This window comes from Melanerpes formicivorus, unplaced genomic scaffold, assembly GCF_026170545.1.
Source record: "Melanerpes formicivorus ecotype bairdi unplaced genomic scaffold, bMelFor1.0.p_v2 SCAF_33, whole genome shotgun sequence".
Classification (NCBI taxonomy): domain Eukaryota; kingdom Metazoa; phylum Chordata; class Aves; order Piciformes; family Picidae; genus Melanerpes; species Melanerpes formicivorus.
The window spans coordinates 8652705-8674153 of record NW_027142385.1 but is presented as its reverse complement, the minus strand read 5'-3'; the positions used below and the strand labels follow the sequence as shown (position 1 = coordinate 8674153).

The 21449-nt window shown below is 61.6% G+C and overlaps 1 protein-coding gene across 1 annotated transcript in view; it reads right to left on the bottom strand.

Annotated features, from left to right (window-relative positions):
- Positions 1 to 4648: 4648 nt before the first annotated feature.
- FNBP1 (formin binding protein 1) overlaps positions 4649 to 21449 on the bottom strand; it is a 54522-nt gene continuing 37721 nt past the window's right edge. Inside the window, 8 exon segments of the mRNA XM_068155996.1 lie at positions 4649 to 5130; positions 6212 to 6348; positions 6845 to 6966; positions 7088 to 7220; positions 8941 to 9050; positions 13095 to 13109; positions 20138 to 20281; positions 20283 to 20321. Coding sequence (XP_068012097.1) covers positions 4952 to 5130; positions 6212 to 6348; positions 6845 to 6966; positions 7088 to 7220; positions 8941 to 9050; positions 13095 to 13109; positions 20138 to 20281; positions 20283 to 20321 — 879 coding nt within the window. The 3' untranslated portion in view covers positions 4649 to 4951.

The following is a 21449-nucleotide window of genomic DNA, read 5'->3' as shown; positions in this document are numbered from 1 at the left end:
CCAGGCAGGAAACAAAACCCCCCAAGAACAAAAAGCTTCAACCTTGGCTCTGAGCAGCACTCAGCAGGAGCCACAGCTCTCAGGGGCACTCAGGAAGGTCTCTTCTCTATGTACAGGTGGGGCAGAGGGCAGTGGAGGCTGCTGCTGGGGCTAAGGAGGGCCCAGGAGGAGCAGCCCAGGCTCCTGGGCAGGGTTAGTAAAGTCAGAGCTGTTAGAAACCAGCCCCAGGAGGAGTCCTTCAGCCTGTGCAGGGGGTGGGGGCTGCTGGAGCTTCCCCTGCAGGGAGGCAGAGGAGGGAGCCAGGGCTGGCCACGACCCTGCAGGGCTGGGGTGGGAGCTGCCCCCTCCAGGGCAGGCAGCAAAAGCCAAGCTCCTGCTCCAGCAGCACAGGCTCAGCTGGGCAGGGGCTGGCAGGGCTGCTCTGGGCACCCAGGGCACAGCACACAGAGGGCACAGGAGCTGAGGAGGAATTCTGCCAGCTGCTGATTCCACCCCAGGAGGAGAAAGGCTGCAGCTGAGCCCAGGCTGGAGGTGGCTCTGGAGCTGCTGCACAGGGAGCTGCCAGGGAGCTCAGGGCCAGGGCTGGGGCACCCTCTGCTGCTGCAGGCTCCTGGCTCCAGGCAGCAGCCCTGGGGGTGGGCACCCAATGGGTCAGGGCCCTGCCAGGGCCTGCAGCCAGGGGCAGGCTCCTGAGCTGCTGCAGGTGGAGGAGCAGCAGAAGCTGCTGCTGGCACCATGGACAGGAGCTGCAGCAGGAGCTGCAGCAGGAGCTGCAGGGCTGAGGGCCCTGTGCCAGCAACAGCAGCAGAGGGGAGGGGGGACAGAGAGGAAGGAGCTCTGAGCAGCACCTGCCAGCCAGCTCCAGCCTGACCTCAGCACACCCAGGGCCAGGCAAGGCCACCCCAGCACAGGCAGCAGCTGGGCCCTGGCCTCTGAGCCAGCAGCACACACAGGGAGGCTGCAAACTGCCCCTGAGAGCTCTCCCTGCAGGGGCACTGCCAGAGGGGCTCTCCCTGCAGGGGCACTGCCAGAGGGGCTCTCCCTGCAGGGGCACTGCCAGAGGGGCTCTCCCTCTTGAGCTGCTCAAGTTCTGGGGGTACAGAACCTGCTGAGGGTCCCCAGGAGCAAAGTGGATTCCCTCCCAGAGGGATCTGCTGCCCTCTGAATAAATTAACCCTCAGGAGGGACTAAGCAGCAGCTGGCTCTGGTGGGGCTCAGCTAGGTACAAGGTGACCAAAAGCCCAGCAGCAGGGCAGGGGGAGGGCAGCCAAGAGGCAGGGCCCAGGCAGGGAGGAAGCTCTGAGCCTTCCTCAGGCAGCTGAGGTCCAGATGGAGTCACAGCTGGAGCTGCTGCAGCTCTGCCTCTGCTGCAGGAGAGCACCAGGAGCAGCAGCCCTTAGCTACTGCTGCCAGGGTGGGCACAGTGCTGCTGGCTCCTGGGTCGAGCTCCAGCCCATGGCAAGGTGTGAGGAGGAGGAGGAGGAGGAGGAGGCTGCCTGGGGCTCTGCTCTTACTGCCCTACAGCAACTCTGCAAGTCAAGCACTAAGGAGAGGAGAACACAGAGGCCATGCAGAGGGAGGAGGCAGGGCTGGAAGGCTGCAAACCAAACCAACAGGAGACAACTGCAGGGACTCTGGGCAAGGGGCAGCACACCCTGGGGCCTGGGCAAGGGGCAGCACACACTGGGGCCTGGGCAAGGAGCAGCACACACTGGGGCCTGGGCAAGGAGCCTGGGCAAGGGGCAGCACACACTGGGGCCTGGGCAAGGGCCCCTGGGCAGGGGGCAAGGGGCCTGGGCAAGGGGCCCTGGGCAAGGGGCCAGGGGGAGCATGCAGCCAGAATCGAGAGCAAAACGGAGCCCTGGGGCCTGGGGCTGCAGCCCACACTGCCACTGCCTGCCTGGGGGTGTCTGTGTGTGAGGAGGAGGAGGAGGGAGGCAGGAGGGGGGTGAAGAGGAAGGGGCAGAGAGAAGAGGCAGGAGCCAAGCACACAAGGGTGAGCCTGGGGCTGGCAGGGCACAGTGAGCCCACAGGGGGTTGGTACTTGGGGAGAGCATCAGCCTGGGGCTAAGCCAGGGCAGAGGCTGGCAAGGAGCAGTGAGGACACTGAATGATGCCCCTGGGCACAGGCTGCCCCCTGTGAGCCCCCAGCCCCCAGGGGAGGCTCCAGGCTGCCCCCTGTGAGCCCCCAGCCCCCAGGGGAGGCTCTCCTCCTGCACTCCACCTCCCTTCCAGGCTGCCCCTGGGAGGAGCACTCAAGGCATGGAGTGAGAGCTGCAGGCCCAGGGCACACAGGCAGGGGGTGAGGGAGGACAGCAGAGAGACCATGCTGGGGAGCTGGGCAGCCTTCAGCCTCCAAGGGCAGCCTTCAGCCTCCAAGGGCAGGCAGTGCCCTGTGCTGGGAGCAGGGCAGGTGGGGAGGGGGCACAGGGGGCTGTGCCAAGCTGGCAGGAGTGGGGAAGGCTGCTCAGTGAGGCTGAGCCCCGAGGAGCAGGCCATGGGACAGAGCAAGCTGCTGAGTCAGGCTGGGGTGGACTCTGGGTCTGGGTTTGTCAGTGGGGGCTGCAGGCAGGGCTGGGAGCCTGGCTCCCTGGGAGTGTGGCTGCCTGCAGGCTGCACAGACCATTCTGGGTCTCCTCCTGTGGCAAGCTCGCCCCGAGGTTCTTGCACCAGCACAAACACCTTTAGGGATCTAAAACATAAGAGAGACAAAAGAGAGAGACTTGGATTAGAGAGGGGCTGGGCAGAGAGGCAGCCCTGAAGAGCAGCACTGCCTGCAGCAGGTTAAAGGGAACACAGCAGCCAAGCAGCCAGGGCTGAGAAGGGTGAAGGAGGGCTCCTGAGCTGGGGCAGGCAGGGGCAGCAGCCCCCAGCCCCACTGGGGCACTGCTCTGGCAGCAGCCTGGCAGCAGGAGCAGGAGCAGGACCCTGCCAGCACCTTCTCAGTGCAGGAGAGGAGACAAAGCCCTGGGGGCTCAGGCTGCAGGAGGTGCTGAGCCTGGGGCAGCTCCAGAGCAGCACAGCCTGCAGAGCCCCTGCAGGGGCCAGGGAAGTCCAGCCAGAGCCTCCAGCCCCATCCTCTGCACCCTCCTGTGCCCAGCCAGGGCCTTCTGCTTCCCCTTGGCAGAGCTGAAGCAAACCACACTGCCCCTGGCAAAGAAAACCCTGAGAGCAGTGAGAAGAGAGATGGTTTATTAGCCAGCAGGTACAGAGCTGCAGGGCCCTGGCAGCTGAGCAACAAGAACAGGCAGGGAAGAGCCTCTGGCCAGAGGGAACTGCCCCAGCAGGGGCTGCAGGCAGCCCAGTGGCCAAAACCACTGCAGCAGGAGAGGGCCTGGGAGCTCTCACAGTGAGGCTGAGCAGCTGCAAACCCAGGGCTAGAGAGAGGAGAGGGGAGGGCAGGAGAGGAGAGGCAGGGTGCAGGCAGCTCAGCCCCAGGCAGCCCAGCTGGGAAGCTCTGGTACCTGGTTGGCACTGGGGGGGCTGAGGGCAAGCAGTGAGGGGCAGGGGTCCCAGAGCCTCCCCCAGCTGCTCCTTCCCATTCCCTGCCTCACCTGGCAAGCACTAAAGCAGCTGCTGCATGGTGGCAGAAGGAAGCCAGCCCTGCCCTGGGGCCTGCAGCAGCACCCAGCCCAGAGGAGTGACCTCCTCAGGGCCTGCTCAGCCACAGCCCTACAGCTTCTCCTCCTCCTCCTGCTGACCACAGACCCAAGCAGCATGGTTCAGTTTCCCTCTGGGCTGGAGCAGGCAGCTTGTGCCCCACAAGAGGCCTAAGCAGCACAGCAACCACCTGAAGGAGTGGCTGCAGGAGGACAAAACCATCTCCAGAGGCCTTCAGACACATCCTGATGTGAGAGAGGGCTGAAAGCTGCCCAGGCTGTGACACCACCAAGTGCTGGTGGGGCCAGCAGCAGCCAGCCAGGGGCCTCCCTGGAGCACTGCTGGCTCCCAGCCCCCCTGTGAGGAGGGAAAGGCAACAGCAGAGGAGCCCAGGCTGGGAGCTGCCTCCACTGCTGCTGTGTGAGCAGGGGGTGAAGCCATTGCCTATGGGCACCTGGAGCAGCTGCTCCTCATCTGAGGCAGCAGGGGCAGCCCAGAGCCCACTCCTGAGGGGGGAAGAGCCAGAGGCCCCCCCAGGGGCAGTGCTGTGCCCACCCAGCAAGGACCACAGGCTGCTGGGCAGCCCTGCTCTGCTGAGGCCTCTCCCTCCCCTCCCCAGCACTCTGACTGTGGCCAAGCCTCCAGCCACAGGCTCCAGAGGAGGCAGCAGGCTCTGAGGAGCCAACACCCTGAGGCCCATGGCAGCAGCCCCTCCCCTGGGCCAGCAGCCCCCTTCCCCGGGCCAGCAGCCCCTTCCCCTGGGCCAGCAGCCCCCTCCCTTGGGCCAGCAGCCCCTTCCCCGGGCCAGCAGCCCCTCCCCTGGGCCAGCAGCCCCTCCCCTGGGCCAGCAGCCCCTTCCCTGGGCCAGCAGCCCCTTCCCCCGGGCCAGCAGCCCCTTCCCCCGGGCCAGCAGCCCCTTCCCCTGGGCCAGCAGCCCCTTCCCCGGGCCAGCAGCCCCTCCCCTGGGCCAGCAGCCCCTCCCCTGGGCCAGCAGCCCCTTCCCCTGGGCCAGCAGCCCCTCCCCTGGGCCAGCAGCCCCTACCCCGGGCCAGCAGCTGGCTGCCAGGAGGAGGTCTCAGAGGCCACCCGAGGAGAGCCTGTGGCACACACAGGGCTCTGTGCTTGCTGCACTGCTGGGGCTGTGTGGCCAGGCCAGGCTGCCCTTGCCCTCCAGTGCTGGCTCAGCACCCTCCCGGGCTCAGCACCCTCCCGGGCAGGGCAGGGCAGGGCAGGGCAGGGCAGGGCAGGGCACCGCGCTCAGGGGCACCGCAGAGGCTCGGCCCAGGCTCTGGGCTGCCCCAGGGCAGCTGCAGGGCTGGGTGGCTGTGCCCAGGCAGGGACAAGAGAAGCATCAAATGTAAGTCCTGGCACCTTTGGCATTTCTGTCCAGAGAGACCTCCAGGTAGGAGGTGGGGACGTAGCCCTCCTCGTCCTCGCTGCGCCGGATCCGCGTCCAGCCGTCGCCTTTGTCCTCCTCGATGACGTAGAGCAGCTCCCCCTCAGCCACCGAGATGGTTCCTTCGTTCTGGCCTGGGGGCACAGCAGGAGGCTCCAGCTCAGCCCCTGCACGGCGGCAGCTCAGGGGCAGGGGGCGGCCGGGGGCGGCAGGAACGAGAGGAGCTCCATCCGGGCACAGGGGCGCGGGGAGGGGACCCTGACGGCAGGGTCCTGATCCTGCCCTGCACAGCCCCTGCTCTGCCCCTGCCCAGCTGGGCACACAGCCCCTGCCCAGCCCCTGCCCAGCAGGACACAGCCCCTGCCCTGCCCCTGCCCAGCTGGGCACAGCCCCTGCCCAGCAGGACACAGCCCCTGCCCTGCCCCTGCCCAGCTGGGCACAGCCCCTGCCCAGCTGGGCACAGCCCCTGCCCTGCCCCTGCCCAGCTGGGCACAGCCCCTGCTCTGCCCCTGCCCAGCTGGGCACAGCCCCTGCCCTGCCCCTGCCCAGCTGGGCACAGCCCCTGCTCTGCCCCTGCCCAGCAGGACACAGCCCCTGCCCTACCCCTGCCCTGCCCCTGCCCTGGAGCCTCTCTGCAGGGCAGAGCAGCCAGAGCCTCGCTGGCCCTGGCTCTGTCTGCTGAGGCAGGGCAGGGCCCAGGGAAGGTTTCTCACCTGTCTCAGAGCTGTTGGGGTTGGAGGAGACCTCCAAGAGCCCCCAGACCAACACCAGCCCAGCACCACCACGGCCCCAGGTGCCATGGCCACACAGCTCCTGAACACCTCCAGGCACAGGGACTCCATCCCCTCCCTGGGCAGCCTCTGCCAGGCCCTGACCACTCCTGCAGCAAAGTTTTTCCTCCTCTCTGACCTAAGCCTCCCCTGGCACATTCCAGGCCATTGCCTCTCCTGGTACCAGGGAGCAGAGCCCAGCCCCCCCTGGCTGCAGCCTCCTCTCAGGGAGCTGCAGGGAGCAAGGAGGTCTCCCTCAGCCTCCTCTTCCCCAGCTCCCTCAGCTGCTGCTCCCCAGACCCTTCCCCAGCTCTGCTGCCCTTCCCTGGCCCTGCTCCAGCCCTCAGAGTCCTTCCTGGAGCGAGGAGGCCAGAGCTGAGCCCAGCCCCTGCTGTGCCAGCCCCGCAGCGCAGGGGCTGCCCGGAGGGCACCGGCCGGGCGATACCTTCGAAGGTGTAGAGAGCTTTGCAGGTGCCTATGGTGGGCAGAGGCTCTTCATCATCAAACTCATCGTCAAAGTCGGTGGCAGGCAGCTTCACCTCAGTCTCCTGGCTCTGCTCCTCTGTGTAACTGCCATCTGGGCTGCTCAAGAGAGCAAAGACACAGCCACTATAGCCAGCAGGCTCCCAGGGCAGCCTGGTGCCAGGCCCCGCGGGCAGCTGGGGCAGCTCAGCCCCCCCCGGCGTGCCCAGCCCTGGCTCTGCAGCTGGCACAGTGCCCAGGGAGCTCCCCAGCACCACCAGGGCCACCCAACCACAGCCCCAGGGCTCTGCAGCACCTCCAGGGCAGCCTGTGCCAGTCCCTGACCACTCCTGCAGCAAAGGAACTTCCCATGCCCAACCTCAGCCTCCCCTGGCACACCTCAGGCCCTTTGCTCTCCTTCTCTCACCTGAGACCAGGGACAAGAGCCCAACCCCCACCTCACCCCAGCCTGGCTCAGACCCCCTGGCATCTCCCCACAGTCAGCACAGCTCCCCCCAGGCAGCCTGGGGCTGGCACAGACCTCACAGGTACTGCACCCCTGCCAGGCCCCCCACAGGCAGGGTACCCCTGCCAGGACCCCCCATGGGTACTGTACCTCTCTCTGTCCTGGGCACAGCTGTTGATGGCTGCTGTGTGCTGAGCCTCATAGAGGCTGCTCTGGCGCCGCCCTGGCTCGCTCCGTGCGGGCAGCCTGCCCTCCACCTCTGCCAGCCAGCCCTGCAGGGGGACAGCATCAGGCACCCAGTGCCACCCACACTGCCAGCCTGCCCTGCAGGGACACAGTGCCAGGGCCCAGTGCCACCCACAGAGGCTCAGGGCTGAAGGCCTCTTCCCATACCTCAAACTTCTGCACCTCCAGCCGCAGCCTCTCGATGTTCTGCCCCAGCTCTGCCAGCCTCTGCTCCACGCTGGCAGCGTCTCCCATCTGAGGGTTCTTGCTGTAGACATCTTTCATCTTGGTTAAGGCATCTCTGGGGGACAGGAGGAGAAGCAAAGGCCAAGGAGCTGGAGCTGGACACTTGCACAGCAACCAGGCAGAGCTACCCAGGAATCCTCGCCCTGCCTGCTGCAGTCAGCCCTCTGCAGCCCAAGCAAGGAGCCAGGATCCTCACCTCGCACTGCAGAGGGTTTGTGTTGGTCACAGCACAGTGGCAGACGGACCCTGGGCCACGCAAGGTGACCTCCAGCCTGCTCAGGCTGCAGTGCTCTCAGCAGGCTCTCTGCGGGCTGCCTCCTACCAGCCCAGGTGCCAGCTGCTGGGCTTTCAGAGAGGGCAGTTTTAAGGCCTGCCAGGATGAATGTGGCACAGCAAGGGCAGGGTTAACCCTCCAGAGAGCCCTCAGGAGAGCTCTGATGGACAGCACTGCCCCAGCCCCAGGGAGGCTGAACCTGCAGGGAAGGCAGCAAGGGCTCTGCAGGCTGAGCAGCGCTGCCCAGCTGAGAGGGGCTGTGCTCAGGAGCTGCTCCCCTGTGCTGCTGGCGCTCAGGAGCTGCTCCCCTGCACTGCTGCCGCTCAGGAGCTGCTCCCCTGCGCTGCTGGCGCTCAGGAGCTGCTCCCCTGCACTGCTGCCACTCAGGAGCTGCTCCCCTGCGCTGCTGCCGCTCAGGAGCTGCTCCCCTGCGCTGCTGGCGCTCAGGAGCTGCTCCCCTGCGCTGCTGCCGCTCAGGAGCTGCTCCCCTGCGCTGCTGGCGCTCAGGAGCTGCTCCCCTGCGCTGCTGCCGCTCAGGAGCTGCTCCCCTGCGCTGCTGCCGCTCAGGAGCTGCTCCCCTGCGCTGCTGCCGCTCAGGAGCTGCTCCCCTGCGCTGCTGGCGCTCAGGAGCTGCTCCCCTGCGCTGCTGGCGCTCAGGAGCTGCTCCCCTGCGCTGCTGGCGCTCAGGAGCTGCTCCCCTGTGCTGCTGCCGCTCAGGAGCTGCTCCCCTGCGCTGCTGCCGCTCAGGAGCTGCTCCCCTGCGCTGCTGGCGCTCAGGAGCTGCTCCCCTGTGCTGCTGCCGCTCAGGAGCTGCTCCCCTGTGCTGCTGGCGCTCAGGAGCTGCTCCCCTGTGCTGCTGCCGCTCAGGAGCTGCTCCCCTGTGCTGCTGGCGCTCAGCCTTGCTCCAGGCAGGAGCTGGGGGGAGGAAGGTTAAGCTGAGTCCCAGGACTGCAGTGAACCATCTCCATGTTTCTGAGTTTCCCACCAGAGCCTGGACAATTGCAGCCCTGTGCTGCTGCCTCTGCTGCCTGTGTGCAGGGAAGGGAAGTGTGGGTGGCAAGGAGTGGGACTGCTCTGTGCCGGCAGCCCCCCGGGACAAGGCTGCAAGCAGAAGGAGTTTAACTCTTCCTGAGCTGCTGGGGCTGCTTCCTAGGCCATTTAGGAAGGATCCTTAGTCCTGCTATGATTTTAAACCTGGGTTTAACCTGGGGCTAACTCCAGAGCCACAGAATGTTGGAAGGGACCCTGAAGATCATCCAGCTCCAACCCCCTGCCACAGCTCCAACCTCCCACCAGCCCAGGCTGCTCCAGGCCTCACCCAGCCTGGCCTTGAACACCTCCAGCCTGGCTCAGGGTGGAAGGGACCTCAGAGATCATCTCCTGAGGTTCTGCTCCTGGAGGAGCATCAAAGGAGCCCAGAGCCCTGCTGCTGTTTGCTGCTGTGCTGTGGAGGCTTCTGCCCTGCCTGAGCTCCACCTCTGCCTGCAGAGCTTTGCCCTACCTTTGATCCAGCTCCTTCTGGATGTCTCTGTTCAGTTCATCCACCTTTTGCTGCAGCTTCTTCCTCCTCTGCTCAGGTGGCAGATTGCTGAAGTCCTCTGGCCCTGCCCCCTGCACAGGGAGGAATGGAGGGGGGGAGGGATAAGGAACAACAAAACCAATCAGAGCCTCAAAGAATCCTCCAGGACTGCATTCTGAGAGCAGCTCACAGAGACCTGTGCAGAGTCAGTGGCCTGAAGCATTGCTGTGGTTTGCAGGGAGGGTCTGCAGCCCCTGGGGGGCTGGGGAGGGGCTGGGAGAACCCCAGCACCACATCCCAGTCCCACAGCTGCAGAATGGCTCAGCCCAGAGACCCTTTCCACCCCCAGTGACCATCACGTCTAAGGGAACAGAGCTCCACCCCCATGCAAAGCTGCCCTGCTGCCTTCCCCTGCTCCTGCGTCACTTCTCAGGCTCCAACTGCTGCCCTGCTGCCTTCCCCTGCTCCTGCCTCACTTCTCAGGCTCCAACTGCTGCCCTGCTCTGGCTCTGCACAGCCTGAGCCTTGCTCCAGTGCAGCCACTTGGTCTCAGGGCTCTCCTCAGCACCCCAAGGCCCCAGAGGAGCTTCCCTGGGGGTTCTGCAAGGCCAGGACATGCTGCATGCTCCCCAGGCTCCAGCTCCAAGTCTCTCCCTTTCTCCTCCCTCCCTTGCTCTAGCATAAGGAACCCAGGAGTTCCATCAAAGCCATGGAGTCAGGCAGCTGGCAAGCAGAGCCAGGGCCACCTGAAGGCCACAGAGGGGTTAGCTGTGGGGGCTCCTGCTTGCAGGGCCCCTTCCTGCCTCCACACTGCCCCAGGGATGCAGCAGTGGCACAAACCCACCCACACCACTTCCAGGTACCAGCTGGCTTTGTCCTGGGAGGAGGCAAGGGGGACAGCTTGGGTGGGCACACACCAACACTAATTAGTGCTAATTAATCTCACCACAGAGCTGAGCTTGATCCTGGGCTCTGTCATCTCCCACCTGAAGAGAAGCTTCAGCTCCTGCTCCTCAGGGAGTCAAGGAGCAGGTTCTGCTCATGCTGGGCACACCTCATGCTCTGCAGCCAGCCCCCCAGGCTCCCTCTCAAGCAGTGCCCCTCCAGAGGAGCTCAGCAGGGAGCTGTGGGGCACTCTGTGCTGCTGCTGAGGTGCAGCAGGGGACCAGCAGAGCCCAGGGCTCGCTGCTGCTCCCTGCACAAAGGGACTGGGACCCGGGGTGCTGCTGGCCCCAGGAGGAAGGGAGCCAGGAGCACAGCTAGGCATGGGCAGAGCCGAGCTCCAGCAGCCCCCTGCTGGCTCCTGCACAGCCAGGATCCAAGAGGCAGCTACCCACAAGGCCACTTCCTGCACCTGAGCTGAGCCCTCTGCACGTCTGCTGTGTGCTGTCTGCTGTGTGCAGCTCCTGGGGGAGGCCAGGCTGGCTCTGGGGATGGTTTATCCCTGCACTGGGAGGCTGTGCCCTGCTCACACCACCAGCAGAACAACAAACCCAGTCCCTGCTGTAGATGCTTTGGCCAGGGGCCTGGCAGCAGCCAAAAGGAGGAGGTCTGCAAGTTTCTAGGTGCTAGAGCTGTCCCTCAGCCCAACCACAGAGCAGCAACACTGCTAATGGAGCCCAAGCAAGACACTGCTGGCAGAGCAGCAGCAGGACCTGGCTCCTCCAGGGCTGCAGCAGGAGGCTTCCATGGCCTGCACAGCTCCTCTGAAGCTGCTGTGGCCAGAACAGGGCCAGAGTGCTGCACCCAAGAACAAAATGTGTGTGGGGGTGAGAGCACCTGGAGACACTGAGGCTGAGGAGGCAGAAGGCTTCCAGCTGAGGCTCTGATGCAGCTTCTCTAACAACCTCCCAAGCTACTGCAGCTGGGACTCTGCTGGAGGTGGGATTCTGCTGCAGCTCCCCTAAGAAAGCCTCCAAGCTACTGCAGCTAGGACTCTGCTGCAGCTCCCCTGAAGCCCCCCACGCTGCAGCCAGCCCCTGGTGGCTGTTGCATGCTGGCAGGCCGTGGGTCAGCTGCTCCCAGGCTGTGAGTGGCCTCTGCAGGGAGGGTGGAGCAGCCGTGGGGAGCTCAGCAGGGTGTGCAGCGTCACAAGCAGCAGCTCCTGGGTGAAGCTCAGCACCCACTTTGCTGTCCCCGAGGCGTTCCCCACCCTCCCCAGCTCCAACCTTACCGCGGGGTCGCAGCTGCCTGCAGGGCAGCCCCGGGGGGTGCCGGCCAGGCCCTGGCTGCAGTCCCCGCGGGGGGGACCAGGCCCTGGCCGCGGGTCCCCGGCAGGGTTAGCCTCGGGGGTTAGAGCCCTGCAGCGCTGCCGGCAGCCAGCAGCACTCCAGAGGCAGGGCTGGAAAAGGTAGCTGGGGGGAGGCAGGACCCAGGCAGGGCTGGAGACAGAATCTGCTGCTTCCCACAGGCTGGAACTGCCTCTGGGGGAGCCCCAGGGAGCACAGAGCTGAGCTCTGCACTGCTCTGCACTGCTCTGCACTGCACTGCTCTGCTCTGCACTGCACTGCTCTGCAGCTCAGGTCCATTTTAGCTCATTTCAGTTATCTTTCTTAATGTAAAACCTTTATTTCAGCTGATTCCACTCACTTAGAAATGATTTTTAGCGTTCACATTGGAGTTATTTCTTATCTCCTTCTTTTCATTTCAATTTTTGTTTTGCTTTTTGGGGTTTTTGTTGTTTTGTTTTTCCCCCCAATTTTAATTTTTAATTAATTTAAATTTTAATTCAGTTAATTTTTAATTAATTTCATTTTTAATTCATTTCATTTTTAATTCGTTTTTCATTTTCTTCTCATTTAATTTTTTTTCCAGTTGATTTCATTTCCCTTTTTATTTTCCCCCAATTTAAAAAAAAAAAAAATTAATTTTGTTTCTATCCATTTTTATTATTTTTCCAATTGGAATTTTTTTTACTTCACCTTCTTTCAGTTTTTTTTTTTCCCCCTTTCCTTTCAACTTTTTTTATTTTCCATTTAAAAAAAAATTATTTCCCTTTTTTCCCCCCATTTATTTCCTCATTAACATTTTTATTACTTCCTAATTTTTATTTTTTTCCACTTAATTTAATTTTCAGTTCAACTTTTATTATTTTCCAATTTTTCAATTTTTTTTTCATTTTATTCCATTTTTTTTCCCATTTTATTTCATTTCAACTTTTATCATTTTCCAATTTTTTAAATTTTACTTCATTTTCTTATTGTTTTAATTTATTTTATTTCATTTTATTTCATTTCAACTTTTATTATTTCCCAATTTTTCAATTGATTTTCGTTTTCTTTTTTCTCATTTCAATTCTTCTAATTTTCTAATTTGAAATTTTTATTTCATTTTCATTTCAGCTTTTATCATTTTCCATTTTTTAAAATTTTATTTCACTTCCTTCCATTTTTTTCATTTATTTTTTCCATTTTATTTCATTTCCATTTTTATTATTTCCCAATTTTCCAACCGATTTTCATTTTCTTTTTCACTTTTTCTGATTTTCTAATTTTAAATAATTTAATTTTCATTTCAACTTTACCATTTTCCAATTCTTTCAATTTAATTTCATTTCCTTTTTTTTTCATTTATTTTCCCCTTTTATTTCATTTCAACTTTTATAATTTCCCAATTTCTCAACCTATTTTCCATTTTCTCTCTTTTTTTTTTCCCCCTCTCATTTCAATTTTTTTCTGCCTTCCTAATTCGAAATCTTTTATTTCCTTTTATTTCGACTTTCCAAACTTCCTTTCCTCATTTATCTTGTTTCTAATTTCTCAATCCCATTTCTCTTCCTTTCTTCTTTTCCTCCTCCTCTCTCCCTCCCATCCTTTCTTCCCCTCCTTGCTGCGCACTCCGGCAGCAGAATTCCTTCTACGTTTTCACAGCCCCGGGGGTTCTAGGAGCGGAACTAAGCTACAAGTTAAAGAGTTAATTGGTTTTTAGCGGCTGATTAGGAAGGCTGAGTCCTGGCGGCCGCTCCCAGGCTCCAGCCCCGCGAGTGCGGAGCCAGCCGAGGGACCCCGCGGGGGCGGCAGGGAGGGAGGGAGGAGGAACCGGGCGGTTAAGGAGGCAGGGCAGGGGCGGGGGGCAGGGGCGCACAGGCGGCAGGAGGCGCTGAGCACAGGACAAACCATGCGGAAAACGTTGCTTACCAGCTTGAGAGAAAGCTTCATGGGGGAAGTGGAGAGAGAAAAACAAAACAAAACAGAAGAAGAGTGCATCAGTAGGAGAGGAACTTCCCCGGCTGCCCTCAGCACCGCCGAACACAACCCCCCTGCTGCCGCGGCCGGGATGGGAACCACCAACAGCTCCGTGCAAAAGTTCACAAGAGAGGCCAGTGCCAGCTGCAGCTCCAGCTGTGCTGCACCGCTGCAGGGAGCTCCTGCCCCAGGCAGCAGCTGCAGCCAGGGCAGCAGAATCCCTCAGAGCTTCCCAAGGGCTGCAGGGGAGGGCAGGCAGCAGCTGCCTGGTGCAGGGGCTTCAGAGCAGGGACACAACACCCAGTCAGAGCCCAGTGAGGAGAGGAGATGTGGCCCTGGGCCTCCAGCAGCAAAAAGCACAGGGGGATCTCCCAGGGAGTGTCCCTCTGCTGGTGCCTGGTGCTGCCTGGGCACTCTGAGTCCTGCTGTGCTCTGTGAGCAACTGAACACCAAAACCCCTCCAGAGCCATGGAGTCAGACAAGGGCAGCACCAAGGAGGAGAACAAAAAAATACCCCAAATCTCTTTAGGCCAAATGACTGCTCTGAGAGCATGGTGAGAGGCACAGGATTAGCTCCTCTGAGGGTCCTGAGCCCAGCCCTCATGCTTTGGATGAGCCTGCAGGGCAGCCTGGCTCCTCCCTGCCCTCCCAGCTCTCAGCAGCCTGCAGAACATCTGCCTGGGCAGCTGAGCACCACCAGCAGCACCCCTGCCAGCAGTGCAAGGTGTGCTGGCAGCTGCCATTCAGGAGGTCCTGAGGGGCAGGGAGACCAAGAGTGCTGCACTGCTGCTCTCTTCCGTGCCACAGGGAGCTGCAGTGGAGACAAAGACTGCAAGGGGAGAGCCCAGAGTGCAGCCAGGCTCCTCCACAAGGTGCACTCTGCCTCTGAGGACAGCTCCGAGGTGCTCCAGGGGCACATCCTCGGTGTCACAGGCAGTGAAGAGGGGAGCTGGGATCACCTCTTGCAGTCGTCTCTGCTGGCAGCCTCCAGGGGCTGTCTCCACTCACAGCTCTCTCTGCCTCTTCAGCACTTGGGATTAAAAGCCAAGGGGGCTCCAGCTGGAGAGGTTTCTGCCAGCATGGCTGAGGAGCCCCCAGCTTCCCATCACCAACCCCTCCCAGCAGCAAGGAGAGGAATCTGGCCCTGGAATGACAAGCAGTGCCCCCGGGCATGGGAGCTGCGGCACCCAGGGACAGCAGTGCAGCTCAGCACCCCTGTGGGGGAGCACACACGTGGTGGCCACCCCTGCAGGGGAGGAGTTCACTCTCTGGGCTGAGAGAACACTAAAAAAGAGGGGAGAAAAAGGCAAAAAGAGGCAAGAAAGCAAAAGAGCAAAAGAGCAACCAGAGCCCAAAGCATCTGAGAGCAGCCCCAGGCTGGGGGGGCAGGAAGCAGCTCAGAGACGCTGCTGGCCGGGGGCAGTGTGGGCAGCGTGGGCAGCTCTCCTTGGCATTACTGCTGGGGCACTCCTGTGAACTTTAGCACAGACATGGTCAGCACAAACTGAGCTCCTGGGAGCAGAGAACCAGACAAGACTCATGGAGCAGAGCCAACCTCCACCTACGAAGCACTCTAGAGGAGCACAGATGTGGCTGCTACATGCACTAGGCTCTAGCTACTGGCTCTACAGGCACTGCTCTATGCCAGCAGCAGCTGCAGCAGGGCTGCTCCTCTGCTGCAGGCTCAGCTACTTGCAACAGGATTATAGACACTGGATGCCCAACTCTTGTGCTGTTAAGAATGACCAAAGTAACAACAACAATGAAAAGGAGAAAACCAGAGAGCTCATGAACAGCGTTTGCCAAGGCAACACCAGAGCTGCCAATCCCAAAGCAGCGCAGGGACTGCAGACAATGGAATGCTGGAACGAGGCAGAGCCACAGCTTCCCACTCTGGGCTCTGATCAGCATCCTGGGGCAGAGCAACTCAGTTTCTATAAGCACATCCAGGCAGACTGGAGAGGAGTCTGCAGGGAACACTGAGGGACTACTTTGGGCTACTCTCTTGGGCTTGCACAGCTAGAAGCTTGCTCACGGCTCCTGGGGCAGCAGGGGAGTTGCTCCCAGCAGCCCCAAAGGGCCAACACAAATCCAGGCCTGCCTTCCAGGTGAGCAAATCTGTTTCAAGCTGTTTGCTTCACACCAAGTCTAGCAGGGGGCAGATGGAGAGCCTAGGAGCCACAAGCTTCCATAACACATGAGAGGCAGCAGCTCCATGTGTTACCCGGCAGTCACGGCCACCAACCTCACTTACAGAGAGCAGGGCTGCAGTCAGGCTCTGCCCTCACACAGCCAGAGGGCATTTCCTTCCCGGGGGGCCTGGCACAGTCTCCCCACACTCTGCTTTGGAGAGCTTTGGGCTCACAGCTCTGGGTTCCATGAACCACCCTCATGGCAGATGGCTCAGGGGAGCTCCCCCACCAGGGCACAGGATGTGTCTCTGCGCTGCAGGGCACCAGGGGCTGCCTCAGGACCACACTGGTCAAAGTCAGGTTGGATGAGGCCTTGAGCAACCTGGGATTTATCTCTGCCCACGGCAGGGGGGTTGGAGCTGGATGACCTCTAAGGTCCCTTCCAACCCAAACCTTCCTGTGAGCCAATTTGGAGGGGAGGCCTGGCACCTGCCTGCGGTGCCCACTCCCAGTTGCACAGCTCCAGCTGCTTGAATGGGGCCAATTCTGCACTTCCAGGACGGGCAGAGGTCTCTCTCCTGCACACAGTACAAAAGCTGCAGCTTGCCCTCCTCCTTCCCCCTCCCCAGCCTGCCCTTTACCTCCTCCCCAGCACACCTCCAGGGCACACTAAGGGCGTTGTTGTAAGTGGGGTTAGCGGCTGTGCAGCGAGGGCATGGGCTGGGCACACCATACAGGCACTTACAACATACTCCCTAGCCTCAATGGCACAGGTGGGGGTCCCTAAAGTCCTCTTCATCAGCTCTTTGTGAATGTACAAAGACTGAGTCTGCTGCTGAGTCAGCAAGAGAAAAGACATCGTTACCGACGGCGGGGACCGGCGCCAGCTCCCGCGGCTGCTGGGGGGGGGCTACCCTGCAGGGGCGAGGTGGAAGCCTCCCAGGTGAAGGTCGGCAGCTCAGCAGCCCCACAGACCCCCAGGAAATGTCCCATCTCCAAGTGCTGCACACACACAGAGGGGCAGAGCACTGCTCCCTGTGCTGCAGCACCGCAGCTGCACCCTCCCCACCCGCGGGCAGCTCCCGGGCTGGGCACAGCCAGGCCCTTGGGTGGGAACGGTGGTGCCAGGGGCAGGGAGCAGGGCAGGGAGCAGGGCAGGGAGCAGGGGGGCTGCTCAGGGCTGCTGTTCCTGCATGCTCACAGAACAGAGGAGTGGGGAGGGGGCAGAGCAGCGCTGGGGGGTGGACACGGCACGGGGGCAGGGACAGCACAAGCTGGGGTTGGGAACCAAACCACACCGGGGTGAAGTCAGAGACCTCCACTCCGAAGGAAACCACAGAAGTGCCTCCAGGTGCCTTTGGGCAGGGGGCTCTGACAGCACCCCCTGTGTCCCAGCTCCCAGCCCCCAGGGCAGGAGAGGGAGGCCCAGCTGAGGGCAGTGACCCCCGGTGCAGGCTGTGCCCTGGGCTGGGTTGCAGCAGCGCTGGAGGAAGAGCTGCTGCCTTGGCAGTCCAGCAGCACAGCCACCCAGCACCAAGACCAAGCAGCAGCAGCACGTGGAGTTTGCTTTGCCCTCCAAATGGAAGCAGAGGAAGCAGAGCAAACACAAATTGAATCAGGGCTTGTGCAAAGCTTCCTCATTTCCTGCCCTCCCCTGGCTGTGACTCCCCTGCCGAGCCAGGCTCCATCCCAACAGCCCAGCAGCCTGGCACCGCTGCCCCAGGGCAAAGCCACTCTCTCCTTTCTCACCTGAAACCAGCAGGATTTGGGGGTGGTTCTGATTTGGTTTGGGCCTGAATAAATGCTTTGGTTTCTGAAGGCCTCCTGGCACCTCCATCAGCTTCCAGGCTGACCTGGCTAACAGAAACCACCAAGGACCTAGGAGAGGTGAACCTGAGGAGCTGCTGAATGAGAGGCAGCAAGCTGCAGGGCTCTGCAGCCTCCCCTGCTCCCTCTCCAGATGAGCAGAGCCTGCCCCTGGGCAGCTCAGGATCTTCTCACTTCCCCAGGTCCCTTCTGGGTGCTGCACATCCCCTCAAATGTCAGCTCCCCAGCACAGAAGTGAAAGCCACCCTGCACAAAGCTCCTGGTGCTCCCTGTCCTGTCTGGCAGCAGCAGAGACCAAACCTTGCTGGCAGCACTTCCCAGTTCTCTCTGCCTCACCCCTGAAGTTCCCCACTGAGGTCACCTCCCCTGGCTCCCAGCCCCAGATGTCAGCCTCCAGGAGTCACTTCCCTGCTGGTTTGTCCTGAGCCACTTCTGTGCCCTTCCTGCCCCTGAGGGGAGGAAGCCATCCTAAGGCCCTCAACCTGGGAGGCAAAGCCATGCAGGGGCAGCAGTTCTGCAGCACAGTGCCAAGTGCAAGCTGCTGGGGGGGGGAGGGGGGGCAGGAAATAATCTTCTGTTTGGCTGAAAATTGAAACTTTGTCTCTCAGGGATCTGCTCTTTGGCCTACTGCTTGCAAAGGCCACCAAGGAGAGCCCTGAAACACTGCCACAGCAGCTGGGCAGCATGGGAGCAGAGCTGCTCTGCTGGGCAGCACGGGAGCAGAGCTGCTGGGCAGCATGGGAGCAGAGCTGCTGGGCAGCATGGGAGCAGAGCTGCTCTGCAGGGCAGCATGGGAGCAGAGCTGCTCTGCTGGGCAGCACGGGAGCAGAGCTGCTGGGCAGCACGGGAGCAGAGCTGCTCTGCTGGGCAGCACGGGAGCAGAGCTGCTGGGCAGCATGGGAGCAGAGCTGCTGGGCAGCATGGGAGCAGAGCTGCTCTGCAGGGCAGCATGGGAGCAGAGCTGCTCTGCTGGGCAGCATGGGAGCAGAGCTGCTCTGCTGGGCAGCATGGGAGCAGAGCTGCTGGGCAGCACGGGAGCAGAGCTGCTGGGCAGCACGGGAGCAGAGCTGCAGGGCAGCACGGGAGCAGAGCTGCTCTGCTGGGCAGCACGGGAGCAGAGCTGCTGGGCAGCACGGGAGCAGAGCTGCTCTGCTGGGCAGCACGGGAGCAGAGCTGCTGGGCAGCATGGGAGCAGAGCTGCTGGGCAGCATGGGAGCAGAGCTGCAGGGCAGCACGGGAGCAGAGCTGCTGGGCAGCACAGGAGCAGAGCTGCTCTGCAGGGCAGCATGGGAGCAGAGCTGCTGGGCAGCACGGGAGCAGAGCTGCTCTGCTGGGCAGCACGGGAGCAGAGCTGCTGGGCAGCATGGGAGCAGAGCTGCTGGGCAGCACGGGAGCAGAGCTGCTCTGCTGGGCAGCACGGGAGCAGAGCTGCTGGGCAGCATGGGAGCAGAGCTGCTGGGCAGCACGGGAGCAGAGCTGCTCTGCTGGGCAGCACGGGAGCAGAGCTGCTGGGCAGCATGGGAGCAGAGCTGCTGGGCAGCACGGGAGCAGAGCTGCTGGGCAGCACGGGAGCAGAGCTGCTGGGCAGCACGGGAGCAGAGCTGCTGGGCAGCACGGGAGCAGAGCTGCTGGGCAGCACGGGAGCAGAGCTGCTGGGCAGCACGGGAGCAGAGCTGCTGGGCAGCATGGGAGCAGAGCTGCTCTGCTGGGCAGCATGGGAGCAGAGCTGCTGGGCAGCACGGGAGCAGAGCTGCTGGGCAGCACGGGAGCAGAGCTGCTCTGCTGGGCAGCACGGGAGCAGAGCTGCTGGGCAGCACGGGAGCAGAGCTGCTCTGCTGGGCAGCACGGGAGCAGAGCTGCTGGGCAGCATGGGAGCAGAGCTGCTGGGCAGCATGGGAGCAGAGCTGCAGGGCAGCACGGGAGCAGAGCTGCTGGGCAGCACAGGAGCAGAGCTGCTCTGCAGGGCAGCATGGGAGCAGAGCTGCTGGGCAGCACGGGAGCAGAGCTGCTCTGCTGGGCAGCACGGGAGCAGAGCTGCTGGGCAGCATGGGAGCAGAGCTGCTGGGCAGCACGGGAGCAGAGCTGCTCTGCTGGGCAGCACGGGAGCAGAGCTGCTGGGCAGCATGGGAGCAGAGCTGCTGGGCAGCACGGGAGCAGAGCTGCTGGGCAGCACGGGAGCAGAGCTGCTGGGCAGCACGGGAGCAGAGCTGCTGGGCAGCACGGGAGCAGAGCTGCACGGCAGCACGGGAGCAGAGCTGCTCTGCTGGGCAGCATGGGAGCAGAGCTGCTCTGCTGGGCAGCACGGGAGCAGAGCTGCTGGGCTGGGAAAACCCAACAGCAGTGCTGGAGCCAGGGCCAGAGCTCAGAGCAGGGCTGAGGGCCACAGCTGCTGCTGCAGCCCGAGCTGGGGCCCAGGCTGGCTGTGGAGGCCTTCCTTGCCCCACACAGAGGGCAGGGCAGCATCCAGACCGAGCTCCCTTGGCCATGCAGCAGAGGAAGTCAGCTTCCCCCTGCTGGGGCAAGTCTCAGATGGTTGGAGGGATCTGCCTGCCCTCAGCACTGCTTCCCCACATCCTCCCTGATTCACTCTCCTCCTCCTGCCACAGCCCTGGAGCTGAAGCCAGCCCTGGGAGAGGGAAGCTGCTCCCATGGAGGCAGCCAGCAGCTGCAGGGCCACAGCAAAGCTCTGCCTGCTGCTCCTGCAGAGCTGCTCTGCCTGCACACAGACACCACAGCAGTGATTTGGGCTTCACTCAGCTCCTCCTGCCACCCTTGGGCCATTCCCTGCCCTCCCCAGGGCCCTGCCTGGGGCATTCCCAACAGCAGCTGAACCTTTCTGTGGTTTCACCGGGGGGGGGCTGGGCTGCAGCTGGCTGGGCAGGGGGCTGGGCACCCCTTGGATTTGCCTGCAGGTGGGGGTGCAAGAGGAGGGACTGGCTCACACAGAGAGGCTTCACAGAACAGAAGGTGCAACCAAAAGCCTGAGGGAGGCAGGAGAGGGAGGGAAGAGAGAGAGGAATCCAGAGCAGGACTTACCCCACGCTTTAGGCTCCTGAAGCAGTGGATTTTGGGTTTGGAGGTCATGAACTCGTTGAAGCGGTGGGAGAGGGGTTCCTTTGGCTGCTTGGGAGACTGGGGGCCGTTGGGAACAGCAGAGGGTGAGGCAGAGGCGGGGGGGGGGAGGAGGGGGCTGATGAGGGGACGTTAAGAGGGACATAAGCTATGTGTGAGAGGTGGAGAAGTGACAGAGTCAAAACAAAACAAAAAGCAAAGAGATAAAAACACAAAACGAAAGTAAGCATCAAAACCAACACCTGGGGCCCGGGGGGGCCAAACCAATCAAACCATCAGACACCCAAACCAAGGGCAGGCCTCGAAGCAGGGGAGGGGAGGAGGGGGAGTGAAGCAGGACTGAAGGGCTGGGTTAGGTGGAGGCTGTGCTGCATGGGTGCAGGCAGGGAGGGAGGGAGGATGGAGGCTGGGTCAGTGGTGCAGCAGAGGAGCAGCACAAAGAGGCTGTGGGAGGCAGCTCATGCAGCTCCTCCATGCAGTGCCCCCCCCAGCATTGCCCTCTTCTGCTCTGTGGGCACCTCAGAGAAATCCACATGGAGAGAGGGTTTGGGTTGGGGTTTTGCCCCCCTCAAAGACCTGAGTGCAAATGGATCAGACCAGGAAGGATCCTCAGTGCCCAGCAGGGTTTCTACCATCTGCAAACCACAAACCAGAGCCCTGCCTGCTCCCAGCCCGCTGCAGCAGCTGCACAAAGGCTGCTCCTGTCCCTCTGCTTAGCCCTGGCCTTGCTCCCTGCCCCCAGTGATGGAAGCTCCAACAGAGGCTCCCCTGGCACCGGCAGCCTCCCCTCTGGGCAGGTTGGTTTTGCCTCCAAGGAGCAGCAGTGTGGTAAAGGTCCCAGCCAGGGCGAGGCCAAAGCTCCTCTGGGCTTCCATCAGCTGCAACCAACCCAGCCCAGCCCCCTGGCACACCCTGGAACCCCAGCTGGATGCTGCCATGCATTGTGGTGTCAGATGTGACAGTGGGATGGGGACAGGGATGGAGACAGCAGTTAATGAGGGCTCCTCAGTTAGCTCTGCTCCGTTAGTGGTGCTCAGGAAGGATGAACCCCTGCCCCCAGGCACCCAGCTGCTGCCCCCAGGGCACAGGCTGAGAAGACAACACAAATGAGAAGCCAAGGAGAGGTTGAGAAGGCTCAGAAGAGTGATGCCAGGGGAGAGCTCCCCACAGGACCCAGGTTAGTTGGCACACATGGCACTGGCTCCTCTGAGTAAGCAACAGGAATGGAGCATGGCAGAGGTGTGACAGCTGGAGGTGAACTCATTGAAACTGCAAC